This window comes from Hibiscus syriacus, unplaced genomic scaffold (genome assembly GCF_006381635.1).
Source record: "Hibiscus syriacus cultivar Baekdansim isolate YM2019G1 unplaced genomic scaffold, ASM638163v2 tig00116995_pilon, whole genome shotgun sequence".
Taxonomy (NCBI): domain Eukaryota; kingdom Viridiplantae; phylum Streptophyta; class Magnoliopsida; order Malvales; family Malvaceae; genus Hibiscus; species Hibiscus syriacus.
Window position 1 is genome coordinate 724,039 of NW_024063511.1, and position 14,386 is coordinate 738,424.

Consider the following 14,386-nt stretch of genomic DNA (forward strand, 5'->3'; position numbering starts at 1 on the left):
TTTTAATTAGTTCTAGGATGAACATTATATCGGGCATTGATAGTTTGATGATTTACAAACTAGTTTTTTACAACTAATTTCATAAAAAACTCACAAATTTTCAAAGAATTTGTGAATTTTCGAAAAAAAAATCAAAAATCTATATTTAATTTCTAAATTTTATGTTTTTGATTTAATTATGTTGTTTTCATAAAAAAACTATACATATTATTTACAAATATTATTTTCAAATAGTTTTTCAAAACATTGCCCATTAGGATTCAATTTAGAGAACCTTGAATTATTGAGGGCTCAATTGATTTTTAGGATTGATTATTGTGCATACATGTGTTTCAATTTACAGGTTATATTTCTTTTTTTGATTCTTAAACCATGTCTAATCCCAAATGCCCTAGGACTTCGTCGAGTCGTTCTCGTTCAAACCAACCTCCTAATCTCGTTCCTCCTCCACTGGCATCTCTATTAGGATCTTGTTTTAACATGCCTCAGCGTCGTAGAGACGAATTGTACTCTAGGTACAGAAATTCTTTCCAAACTTATAGAATCTGTGAAGAGCGTATTCATTCGCTTCAAGTCATGGTTGACATTGATTTCGAATACCTTCCGATTCTTAAAGCTTGGAAGTTTAATAAAGTGTTTAAGCTTAAACCTATCGTCTATCAACAATTGGTCCGCATTTTCTATTCCAATGCGGTGTGTATTCAAAATGAAACTCAATGTGGAACTATAGCCATTAGATCCTATCTTTTAGTCCAATATATTAATATTGACCCCGAGACTATAGCTTTCCGATTTGGTTTAGATGATAGTGGTGTATATAATGAGAGTGAAAATATGGAATATCCCTATGTTCCAAACTCAAGTGTTAGTACTCTACGATCTCATCACGATCGTTTTCTCCATTTGATGATCTCTTGGTGGTTTAGACCATCCGGAGGTAGGTACTCCACACTTCGTGCTAGGGATTTATGGTGGATGTATTGTATTAAAAATAAAATCAAAATAAATATGCCCCACATTATATTTAGTCAACTAGTGGACATCATAAACATTGTTCCTTCAAAACATGTTGAAACATTGATTTATGGATGTCTTCCTAGTAACCTCTTTATCAAACTTGGTCTAGACGTCTCTCTCGACAATCCTATCCTACTCCAAAATCAAATCAATCTCACATCCTTGAAGAAAGCGGATTGGAAACAAGACGAGGTAACTGGTCAATGGGTTTTTAGACCTGGAAAGCAAACTCCGGGAGCTAATTTCTCGTGAGTTGGTCATAGCTCCTCTTGTGCTCCTCCTCCTCCGGCTCCAGCTTCTGACGATGATCCTGAATTTCAACAACTTATGCAAGACGTCGATGATCACGTACTTGATGATGAGCCTGCACCGAAAACAGCTCCACAAGAAGATCAAATGCCTCCATATTTTCCTTCGTTTTTTGAGACATTTGATTTACGGTATGCGTCCATGGATTTGCGCTTCACATTCATTGAGTCACATCTCTCTACCTTGGGAGCTCGACAACAAGATATGAATGATCGTTTGGATGAACTTACACTTGAGATGAGAGCTCGTTATCCTCCTCCTCCTCTCGATCATTCGATGGATGAATAGACTTATCTTGCTTTGATTGTTTTTGGGTTTGAACTTGAATTTCAATTGTTGAAAACATTTTGGATTGTCTTTCTTTGATTGTTGGATGTTTATTTGATGGATATTTGAACTTTTATTTCATATATATTTTGGTTTGTTTCAATATATGCATTATTTATTTTTTAGTTGAAATATGACCAATTTACCATTTCACATTTTATTATGAATATTTATTATGAAACTAGTGGCTAATCTCTCTTTTGATTGTGATCTTAGCAGCTAAAACTATATATATATATATATATATATATAATCAATTGGCTATGTTATTTCAAAACCTTGTTTAAATTGGTTTTTAAGTCTTTTTTATTTAACAGAAAGGGGGATAAATGTTAAAAATGTTTTTTAAAAAGGGAGAAGTGTTATAGTAAGGGGGAGTAATTTTTCAAAATTGATTTCAATTTTTTAGAAAATCTTAAATTAACACAAATGTTTTGTTATATCAAAAAGGGGGAGATTGTTGAAAACATTTTTGTGTTTCGATATAACAAATTAGTTTAAATGAATTTTAAGATTTTACAAATGATTTTCTAAGTATATTCGATTCAATTAATCGAATATCCAATTATTACTCCAAGTCTTTTAAAATCAATTTCAAACCTTACTAAATGTGTAAAATTGTGTTTTATACTTAATATATTTTTGAAACAATTTTCACAAAGTATTTTGAATCAAAATCAAGCCTAAAATCAATTTTTTAGAGTGATGCACCAATCCATGTATCGATGCACCATGAATTAAATTGAACATCGAATGCATTTCATGCATCGATGCACTTACCATGCACCGATGCACTGAGGATTTTATGAAAACATCGAATGCATTTGATGCATCGTTTCACCAGTCATGCATCGATGCACTTTGGCTATTTTGAAATATCGAATGCACTTGATGCATCGATGCACTCTTAGTGCACCGATGCACTAAGGGTCCAACGGTCAAAATATTTGAATTTTACACTGATGCACCGATGCACCATGGGTATGCATCGATGCACTGACGCTCCCAACTGCTTTAATTAATTATTTTCACACTTAAACGACTCTATTGACTCCACTAATCATCCCCAACGTTCAGAAGTGATTCAAGGTGTATTTAAACAAGCTTATAAGCCATTGATCAAGAACAAGAAACAACAAGCAACTAGAATCAAGAGAGAATCAAAGAGAAAGCATCAAACCTCAAGTTTGTGCATTTCAAGCCTATTTTTCATTCAATATTCATTTTGCTTTCAAGAACACTATTTGTACTCAATTGTATTCATTATTGAGTGTTCTTTTCTTTGTTCTAGAATTGTGCAAACAATCTACCTTGTGAGGATTTCTTTGTAAGTTTGCAAATTTGTAATATTCTCTTTGGGAAAGAGTGTTCTCAAGAATTGGGGTATATTATTGAGGGTGTTGTAAGGTTATCTATTTGGCCTCAAAAGAAAGAACAAATTAGTGAATTTGTTAGAAAATCCTTAGTGTGGATAGCTAAGGTAGTGGACGTAGACTTTGATTGAGAAAATCGAACCACTCTAAATCGCTGTGCAAATACTTTCAATTTTTTGCAAAAGCTTCCACAAAAATTTAATTGCCAATTCACCCCCCTCTTGGCCGATTCCATCAATCGATTAACTCAACAGTCTCTTTCACTTCCGTTAGGGTAAATTCTATAAATGATCACTGAACTTTTAAGACGTTGCATTTAGGTCAGTTCAACTTTTAAAACTTGCAACACAATCACCAATTACATTTTAAACCCCAAATTTTAAAATACTTTAATTACATTCTAAAAATCAAATTCCAAAGTACTTTAATTACATGCCCAACCCCAAATTCATAATCCATTCTCAAAATCTACCGTAACAAACTGAACTTGAAGCAATAACCCTAAACCCTCAAAATATATCCATTTTTAAAAAAATTTAACCAACTATAAGTGAACAATAAGTGATTATGTTGGATTTATGGTTATATTGGAGCTAAATACTCAATTCAGTTTATAAAAACAATTGACTCGAAATTTTTTCGAATTGAGTTTATAAAATTTAAATCAAATTGAATTGAATTTTCGAGTTTTTGTTCAAATTTAATTATAAATATTTATCATATTATAATATTATTTTATTCTAATTCAGTTTAGTTTATAAAATAGTTGACTCGAAATTTTTTCGATTTGAGTTTATAAAATTTAAATCAAGTCGAATTGAATTGAATTTTTGAGTTTCTGTTTAAATTTAATTATAAATATTTATAATGCTATAATATTATTTGATTCTAATTTAAATAGTTTTTTAACCATATACATTACATATATTTCTTCATATTTTTCCATATGTGGTATACATATATGATACAGAGTCAAGGGACTTGACTCAAACTTAAAAATTAATCCACTAATTACTAAAATTTTTGAGATATTCAAGCTTTATTTTTCAACTCGATTTTAACTTGAATTTTTTTTAAGTTGAGTTTATGAAATTACAACTCAAAGTCAATTTGTATCAAGTTTTTTTGAATCAATTCAAGTCTAAAAATAATTTTTTCAAATCAAATTGAGTATTGTTCACTTATAGTTGGTTAAATCTATCTTTTAAATCCTAAACCCAACATAATCACTTATTGATATGGACCCAAAATAACTAAATGTTGTTGATTATGTTGGGTTAATTGGTGGGGAAATTTAGCATTTAGGGTTATATTTTGAGGGTTTAGGGTTATATTTTGAGGGTTTAGGGTTGATGCTTCAAGTTCAGTTTGTTATGGCATATTTTGAGAATGTATTATGAATTTGGGGTTGGGCATGTAATTGAAATATTTTGAAATTTGTGGTTTAGAGTGTAATTGAAGTATTTTGAAGTTTGGGGTTTAAAAGGTAATTGGTGATCGTGTTGTAAGTTTTAAAAGTTGGGGGAACCTAAATGCAAGTGCCTGAAAAGTTCAGTGACATTTATATAATTCACCATAACGGCAGTGAAACGTAAGTTACGTCGGGGACCATATTGCAAATAAATTAAATGTTTAGTGACTGTATTGTAAGTTTTAAAAGTTTAGGGACCTAAATGCAAACATTTGAAATTTTCAATGACCATTTGTATAATTTACCCTTATTTTAATATATTTGTACTCTGAGACGTGATTCATGATTTTGAACTTTTTTATTCAGTGATTTTAGTATTATTTATTAAATGATAATAGTATTATTATAATATTATTTATCTTATTTTTAGAACGATTATCGAATAAAATAATTAAAATTATTTTAGTATAATAAAATATTATTTATTTTATTTAGGTCAAAAGAATCGTACCTATAATAAATTTATATATGACATTTAATTTAAATCCCTTAGGTAATAAATCATATAATTATCTTAAGGACTTTTCTTGATTTATCAGTTCAAATTTTCTTATAAATGTTCCACAATTTTAAAATATATAGTAGTATCGTTAGAGTGATGTTATGATTGATTAAGAAAATTTTATTTTTTTAGCTGTTCGAGCAGTGTAATATATATATATATATATGCGTGTTTGTGTGTTTATGTGTGTGTGTATATATATATATATGTGTGTGTGTTTGTGTGTGTGAATTTAGATCCAAGTTTTCTAGATAAATATTATTATATTTTTTTAAAATGTTTCTTTTGTTCAATCGGTCTTTTAAAAGAACATTTTTAAAATTTTAAATTTTTTTAAGAAAAATAGATATGCAAATTTCTTTAATTTTTTTTCTTCTCCTTAAAATATTTAATTTAATTTAATATTTTTTGAAATAATAAGTATGCATTTATTCTACTAGAGAAATTAACGCATCTGTCCCTTGTCTCGATGATTAGAGTTAAAATGAGAGGCTAGCTATCCTAGAAAAATTATATCAATTTTTTTTAAAAGATTAAATAATTTAATTATAATCATCATTGTTTTGAGTTTCTCATTAAACTCCATTTTTTTCTAGATACTTAAGATGTGTTTGGCTCACGGAATGTAAGATTATCAGTGAGAATAAAAGATTATCGGAGAATAAGATTACTGAAAATGTTGTATTTTGTGTTTGGTTGGTTTAGCAAGAATGTAATATTACAGTATTTAGTTAAATAAATAAAATATTATTGGAATGTGTATTTTACCAAATTGTTCTTATTATATATATATTTAACAAGTTGAATTCTAATATAATATTACTGTAATTAATTTATATGTTTCTTTAAAAATTTTAAATTCATAAAATTTATATAATTTTTTTTACAAAATTGAAAAGATAAATAGATTTAATGAAATGGTAAAATTTTATTTTAATCTCAGAACTTCATATAAAATTTTAATTATATATTTTTTTATAAATCTAAAATAGTTTAAAGATAAATTTGTTGGATAACATTCGTAGAATTTTTATTATTCAATGATAGAAGAATGATATTAAAAAAGTTTTTAAAGACATTTTAGTCCAAAACGTCGGTAATCCAACAATACCTAAGGGAAGTGGGTAATCACATTCCCGAAAATATACCAAAAAATCTACTATTGGTAATAAAAAATTATTGGTAATAAAAAAATTATATAAATTTTATGAATTTAAAATTTTTAAAGACACAAAATTGAAAAGATAAATAGATTTAATGAAAGGGTAAAATTTTATTTTAATCCCGGAACTTCATATAAAATTTTAATTATAGATTTTTTTTATAAATCTAAAATAGTTTAAAGATAAATTTGTTGGATAACATTCGTAGAATTTTTATTATTCAACGATAGAATAATGATATTAAAATTTTTTTTAAAGACATTTTAGTCCAAAACGTCGGTAATCCAACAATACCTAAGGGAATAGGGTAATCACATTCCCAGAAATATACCAAAAAAATCTACTATTGGTAATAAAAGATTATCGACAATAGAATTACTGACCAACCAAATGAAAGAATGAGAATTTCATTCCTTCGGTAATATCTTATGCCGTGAACGAAACGACCCTTAGGAATGAATGGGGTGGGGATTTTTGTGTTTGGGGGTTCTAAAATGAGCTTTTTAGGGTAAATATGAATGATTTTCCTCTACATCGCTTTTAAAGTGCTGAGTTTCACTTGGGCTGAAATAGATTGGCCCGTGACTCATATAGAGTCCAAATCTTGCTACCCAATATAAGATTATTTTTCATGGTTCATATCCCATATCCCTTCATAATATATTTATATATGAATATAAATCAACATTAACACAGACAGACCCCAGATATGATATATCTAAATCACGATGGATTTTAAAAAATAAATTTTATATGAGCAAATATATTTAGTCGGTCGGTTAAATTATTCATTTTTATTCTTATATTTCTTTAAATAATGAGTTTTATATTCACTAAGAACATTCTCCTTTCTTCCTTTATAATCTCTTCGTCCGCTCCCCTCTAAAACTAGAATTAGATTTAAAATTTATAAAAGAATTCTACATATTATACATAAAATATTATCTAGAATACAGGATTTCAAAAAAATTTAAGACTCAAGTTTTAGTATCTACATATTTACTCGCCAACTTTTGTTTTCATCATTAGATTTTCAAATTTTATTCGTTTAAATACTCTATCATTTTTCTTATTAAATATATATATATGAATAAATACTTAACTAGACCTCCTATTTTAGTTTATTTTAACTGTTCTTTATATTTTTTTATCATGAATTATACTTTATTTTCATATATTGTATTATTTTTTACGATGAAGACGCAATGTCTCAATGGTATAAACATATACAACTCAACCATCTACCCGGTACCGAACATTTACTCGGTTTGTGACTTTGGTTAGGGCTAACACCAAACTACTCCTTCGTAGTACCAAACTCCTTGGAAATTTCTTTTAAACTAGCAAAGGGATGGTACGACATAAGTACACTAAAATAAGAAGAATACATAATCTGTATATCATTATATTCGTAAAAATAAGACTTATGTCATAAATAAATATATAAAATATACCATCTTTAGTCAAAATAAATATATAAATTATTTTTATTGAAATAGATACTTAAAGTATTTATTCTTTTTATCTAAATACTTGTATTCTTTAATTAATATTATGTGTCAATTTTTTTAAAACTTAGATGAAAAAATTGAATATTTAATTTCTTATTTTAATCAAAAAATACTTTAGATATGTAGATAAAAAATGATGTACTTTTGATAATTATTTATAATGTAAGACTAAGGAACTGTTTGTTTGCCTCTTAATGAAACTATTCAGCGTTGAATGCTGAACCGTTCAACATTCAGCGGGTTTGTTCCGCACCTCTGAATGATTCAGTGCTGACTGATTTAGCAAAATAATGCTGAATGATTCAATACAGAAATACATTCTGAATAATTCAGAGCCATTATCAAATAATATGTCACGTTTAGAGCTAATTCATACAGAATCTCTGAATCATTCCGCGCTTAATCATTCTGAAGTAAACAAACAGTCTCTAAATAAATATATAACTAATAGAATAAATAGTGGGTTAAATTACTATTCACCGTCGATTCACTTTTACCCACGTGTCAGATGATTATCCATTTGCTCATACTGATTTCATATTTGGAGTGCTCTACTAGATATTCCTTACTTGCCAACGGTTCTAATTCTATCTACATATATAAATAAGATCGGCGGATTTTTTATTAAGAAAAAGGGGGAAAAGAAACAGTGTGCGAGAGAGATCCAATTCGAAGAAGATGAAGATTTTCGTCAAGACTCTCAAAGGCACTCATTTCGATATTGAAGTCAAACCAGAAGATTCGGTTTGTTTCTTCTTCCTTTTCTAACTTACGCTTCCCCCTTTTTTGAATCAATTAGGGTTGTACGATTAGAATCCGCTTATATTTATTTTTATTTTTGTGTAATTGTTTGTTTTAGCGTCCATGAAATTGAATTTTGGGATCTTCATTCTTGAATGATTTGTTCAATTTTTTAGTATTGATTACGTCGACCGTGTTGAGTGGGATTGTTACTTTAATTAGGGTTAAGTGGCTGATAACTCGTATAGTTAATTGCGGTGTCAACTCTTCTCGGGGAGATTAACAATTGCCTATAACTTATTAAGTTCTGGGTCGCAAGCAGGATGGGAGTTAATATGTTTAGTGAGAAAAAGGAATTGCTCTATTTGATTAAGCTGTGCCCTTTTATACAAATATATTGACTGTCTATATTGCTATGTGAATGTTATTTTCTCTGTACCAGACCTAAGGTTTGACCAGAGAACATACAAGCTTTGAACATTAAAATATACTAATATATTATTTTATCAAAAAAATATTCTCTCATTTGGGACTGAACTTTCTTCAATCAATGTGAGTATAGCACCAGATTGAAGGTATAGAGTTTGTTTTTGAAAAATATTCTATAAATAGATTACCATTGTGAGACACAGTGAGAATGAAATTCTTCATTCTGTGGTTACTGCTGATCAAGGGTTGTGTTGTTTGAAGGATGTGGATATTATACTTATTTAATATAATAATTTTATTTTAATTAATTTCCTCCTTTTCCTTATGCTTCCCCCTTCCACTATATCTCTTATTTTAATATATATCAGGGGGATTGATGCCTTCTGGATAAACTGTATGTTGCAGCTGCTTTTAATTCCTCATTGTGGTGTATTATGATTCTGTTATTACTTGTAAATTTTCTTCCAGGTAGCTGATGTAAAGAAGAACATAGAAACAGTTCAAGGATCAGATATTTATCCTGCTTCACAACAAATGCTTATCCACAAGGGGAAGGTTCTTAAAGATGACACAACATTGGCTGAGAACAGCGTTGCCGAAAATAGCTTTATTGTTATCATGTTGACTAAGGTGAGATTGATTACAAATTACAATATATGAATCCTTAAGTTCTCTCGCCCACTCCCTCCCTCTCTCTCTTTCTTGTGTTTGTAAATTTTAAGCAACCCTTTAAACCTTGCTGACCAAAGTATGCTTCCTTTGTCCTGTTAAATGCATAATCTGTCTTGATTTTTTTATTGAGGCTTTTGAATTCAGAAGGTATCTTATGACAGATTGTGTTATCATCATGTTCATTGAGAACTGGTTGTTGCCTTGCTTTAGTTGCTTCTTACAATGTTTTTTTTTGCTGAACCCACAGTATGAATTCTTGGTGTTATCTCGTCGTTTAATCTACTTGTATTCTTATTTATTTTTCACTATGTTTCATTTGGTACTAATCATGACTATTTTTGGCTTAAACCAATGCTAGAGTAAGAGTTCATCTGGTGGGGGTGCAACTGCTTCAACAGCTTCTACCACTAAAGTAAGCTTTAGTTTTGTCGTGTCTTTTTCTGTGTTTTCCACTCCTTTTCTGAATATTACTTGCATGCATAATTGATTGCGAGCAATTATTGTCAATGTGCCTTTTCAACTATATTTCTGAGAAGACATTTGAATTTGGTATAACATGAATCAGGATTCTGTTTTCTCCTAGTGGAAAAACTATTTTCCCTTAAATGCTATGATGACTGATGAGCAAAAAATTTGTGTTGTTTTGTGCCCAACTGCTATCTTAGTTTAACTGTTGAGTGATATGTATATAATGTTGGTGACTGAGTTGGTTTGTTTACTGACTTGGTCTTTTTCTTTTAAACATTTATTGGTCACACAATCTCATACTCAATTTTCTCAGTTATTTCAATTGTTCTCTTTCGTTCCCTTCCAATGGCAAGTCAGCAAGAAAGCTAGTGACCACTATCCAATCCTCTCATCATTGAACCTATCAAGAATAGTAGCATTTTTTTTATTTAGATCCTCGAAATTATGTGAATTTACTTACCAAATAATAATCTTATATTAAATATGATGATGATGTTGGAATGTGGACAAACTTGGCTATTAACTCACGCAAAATCATTATATGAATTTTGGAATCTGAGTTGGTTTAATTGCCAACTTGATCTTTCCTTTAAACATTTATTAGTTAAACAACCTCTTATTCAAGTCAACCTGAAAGCTAATGGCCACTATCCTATTATCTCTTTAATCTATCAAGAACAGAAGCAAATTTTCTTTTTGATTTATTTAATCCATCAAGAATGTTTTCAATGTGCTTGCCAACGACGACAAGAACAATAATAATTATGTATGAACGTGCACAACGTTAGCTTTCAACTCACAAAATTATTATATGGATTTTGGCCTTCAATTTCCTTTTGAGTATGATTGTAAATATTAGTTTTCTTCCCGCAATGCACTATATAATATTTAGGTTAATTACTTTTCGAAACTGTGCACATTATACAAATGTTATTGAGTAGTGGTATCCGATAAAAGAATTATTGTTGTTTTCTCGTCGTAGGCTAAATTTCATCTTTGCAGGCTCCCCAGGCAAGTGCACTGGCACCAGCGCCGGCTCCAGCGCCGGTTCCAGCACCGGTTCCAGCACCGGTACCAGCACCAGCATCAGTTACTTCTACACCTGTTGCAACTTCAGCTGTGTAAGTCCTACTCCTTACTCTTGTTGAGATGAACTGCTCTGTAACTGATTAATACGCTTATGTGTTTTTCAGGGCTGCACCTGTCTCTGAATCTGCAGCTGTTGCATCAAATACCACTGCGTGAGTAACCTTTCTCAGATTGTAATTCCATTTATCCTGTTTTAAAGGGTGTAAGGCATGCTTTTTCTTTAATTCGTCTTGAAGTTCTTTCCAATAGGGAAGCTCCTGGTAAGTCCTACTCCTTTTGTTGAGATGAACTGCTCTATAACTGATTAATATGCTTATGTGTTTTTCAGGGCTGCACCTGTTGCATCAAATACCACTGCGTGAGTAACCTTTATCAGATTCTAATTCCATTTATCCTTTTTTAAAGGGTGTAAGGCATGCTTTTTCTTTAATTCGTCTTGAAGTTCTTTCCAATAGGGAAGCTCCTGGTTTTCCTCTTTTTTGCCTTGCATTTTTGTGATATCTTCTGTATCTTTGGGAACAGGTCAGAATCTGATGTTTATGGTCAAGCAGCATCTAATCTTGTAGCAGGAAACAACTTGGAAGGAGCAATCCAACAAATTCTTGACATTGGTGGGGGAACCTGGGATAGGGATACTGTTGTTCGTGCTCTTCGAGCAGCTTATAATAACCCAGAGAGAGCTGTTGAATATTTATATTCTGTAAGTATTCCTTGTATCTTACTTGAAGATGGTGAAGTGAGTGCTCTCTTGAGTGCATCCCGTTGTCAACTTTACATATGGTTATTGACTTGTTGATACTGCGATTGTTTTATTTTTCTTCTTAGTTTAAATGTGGTAATTCCTGATAGACTGAGGTCATATCAATAGGTTTTTTGGGAATGATGATCACACCGTTTTATCATTTATAGTTTGATGTAATTGTATGCGCAACTTTGTTTTCTTTAATTGGTATATGATTTAGGTAAAAATATGCCTGAAATGCACTTCCATTTTGTAGTCATTTTTTACTAGGGGATAAGTGTGCGTTTTTGGAGCAAAAGATATGCTGTGTTGGAATTATGATATCCCATTTAATGCCATTTCATCCCGGGCTATTTAGCATTTCTTGTCCTCTCCTACGGTGTGTCGGTGTTATTTTCGTTTGTGAACTTGTAAATTTAATTTTTATTTATTTGCATGACCTAGAAACCATCTCTTTTTTGTTGGAGAGAATCATTTTATTTCCTACATTTTAGCTGCTGCTGCTGCTCATTTAATTCTACAATCATTGCTAATTATAGGGTATCCCAGAGCAAGCTGAAGCTCCACCCGTGGCCCGTGGCCCTGTAGTTGGGCAAACAAATAATCCTCAAGCAGAACCTCAACAGCCTGCTCAAGCAGCAGCTGTTCCCACGAGCGGACCCAATGCAAATCCTTTAGACCTCTTTCCACAAGTATAGTTGAAATTCAATAAATATTTGTTAATTTAGATGACGAGAAAACCATGAACTTGATTGGTGGTCCTTTCTTGATACAGGGCCTTCCCAACATGGGCACAGGTGGTGGTGCAGAGGCAGGCACTCTTGATTTCTTACGCAACAGTCAACAGGTCTCTCTCTCTTTCTCTTTCTCTCCTCATGTAGACTCCTACCTCGGATGTACTCATTTGGCCTTTCTCTCTTGCAGTTCCAAGCTTTACGAGCAATGGTGCAGGCCAACCCCCAGATATTGCAGGTTATTCTCTCATTTGTTTTTTATGATGGTCGTATATACTTTCATTTTCCTTTGTCTCCATAACCTTTTCTGAATGGTTTTGATTATTGGGTTTTTGGCAGCCTATGCTTCAAGAGTTGGGAAAGCAAAACCCTCATCTAATGAGACTTATTCAAGAGCATCAGGCTGATTTTCTTCGCTTGATCAATGAACCTGCAGAAGGTGGAGAGGGGTGAGTCGTATCACTTTGTTTCCCTATTCTTGAACCTAGTTGTGCATTTATATATTGAATACTTATTTGCCGTCTTCCATATTATAGGAACATATTGGGGCAATTGGCTGACGCAATGCCACAAGCTGTACAAGTCACTCCGGAGGAACGTGAAGCCATAGAACGGGTAAGGTGTTTTGTGTAAAAAGCCGAGTTGGATCGTAATTAGCCACTTGTTTTGTTGGCAATGATGAATGATGTGGTTTTTTACAGCTGGAAGCAATGGGGTTTGATCGAGCAACTGTGCTACAAGTCTTCTTTGCCTGCAACAAGAACGAGGAACTAGCAGCCAACTACCTTTTAGATCATATGAACGATTTTGAGGATTAATTGGGGGAAAAAAGATAATGGCTAGGGGAAGTACCATTTTCTTTGTCTTTGCTTTTGGTATTCATGTCCCTCCCGACCCTTCCGACTTTGTTTTAAGTTTCTTAATCAAGTGATGTGAAGTGTTTGGTGCAGACACAAGGGATATATATGTCTTAAGATGTTCTTTTCTTTAAGGACCATTATTATAAAGTGCCTCTCTATTCGTGTATATTTGAGAACCGATTTGCATGTAGACTTTTGTTTATTGTTTGTTTAGATTTAGGTTATTTGAATTCCATGAGTTTTTTTTATAATAATTTATCATTTTGTTGAATGAAATTTATTTTGTTTTTGAAATTTTTGATAAAAATGCCTTTCAAAATTTCTCATTGAAACACACTCCCAAGTGTTTTTCTTTTTATTTTTGTTGAACAAAGAGCTTAAACTAAAAGAAGAAAATCAGGGACTTGGCCAAAACTATCTTCATGGAAGATCGTGGCTGAACCTGTGAGAATGATATTAACCAGTTTTTATTCAGCAATTCACGTATATACTGAAGGATAGAAGGCATTGTCACCCCGTGTAATCCGAGACATCAAATGAAATGTATCGCTGCTGTTGATCTCAATAATAACTTTACTTGCCCTTAAATGCCATGCATGTGACAATCCTTCGAATACCTTCCGAAATGAGCTAATCAAATATCGATTTAGTTGTAATTCAAAATCAAACTAAATTAAAAAAATATATTTTATTAATTTTTTTTTTTTTACATGGTAGGTGAAGTTCAACTCAGATTGAAAATTAAATCCGACTCAAAACTATATTTAGACACTTCATATATGCTGGTAATAAAAAATAAAAAAGGTGTCTGATTATTCCTTCCAAAGAGATCTTCAATCGTGTCGGTAGTGCGTCGGTTTTGACGTTTTCCAAACACCTCGTTTCACAACAGAAACAATACGAACCTACTCAAACACGTAAACATTTATCCGATTAACCACTTTCATCGTTCTTCCCTGCCTTTTCGTCTCGATGAAA

At 31.4% G+C, this 14,386-nt stretch overlaps 1 protein-coding gene across 3 annotated transcripts; it reads left to right on the forward strand.

The window, feature by feature from the left end:
- Nucleotides 1-8,279: 8,279 nt before the first annotated feature.
- Nucleotides 8,280-13,555, forward strand: LOC120193352 (ubiquitin receptor RAD23c-like). Of its 3 annotated transcripts, XM_039195861.1 has the most exons (13): nt 8,280-8,417; nt 9,312-9,473; nt 9,874-9,927; nt 10,986-11,104; nt 11,177-11,224; nt 11,401-11,430; nt 11,595-11,772; nt 12,354-12,506; nt 12,590-12,661; nt 12,739-12,786; nt 12,888-12,997; nt 13,085-13,163; nt 13,250-13,555. In XM_039195861.1, the coding sequence occupies exons 1-13, from the start codon at nt 8,352-8,354 to the stop codon at nt 13,364-13,366; spliced, it is 1,236 nt and encodes a 411-aa protein (XP_039051792.1). In that variant the 5' UTR covers nt 8,280-8,351; the 3' UTR covers nt 13,367-13,555. The 3 variants fall into 3 exon arrangements, with proteins under 3 accessions (XP_039051792.1, XP_039051793.1, XP_039051794.1); XM_039195862.1 differs by lacking the exon at nt 11,401-11,430; XM_039195863.1 differs by lacking the exon at nt 11,177-11,224.
- The last annotated feature ends 831 nt before the right edge of the window (nt 13,556-14,386 follow it).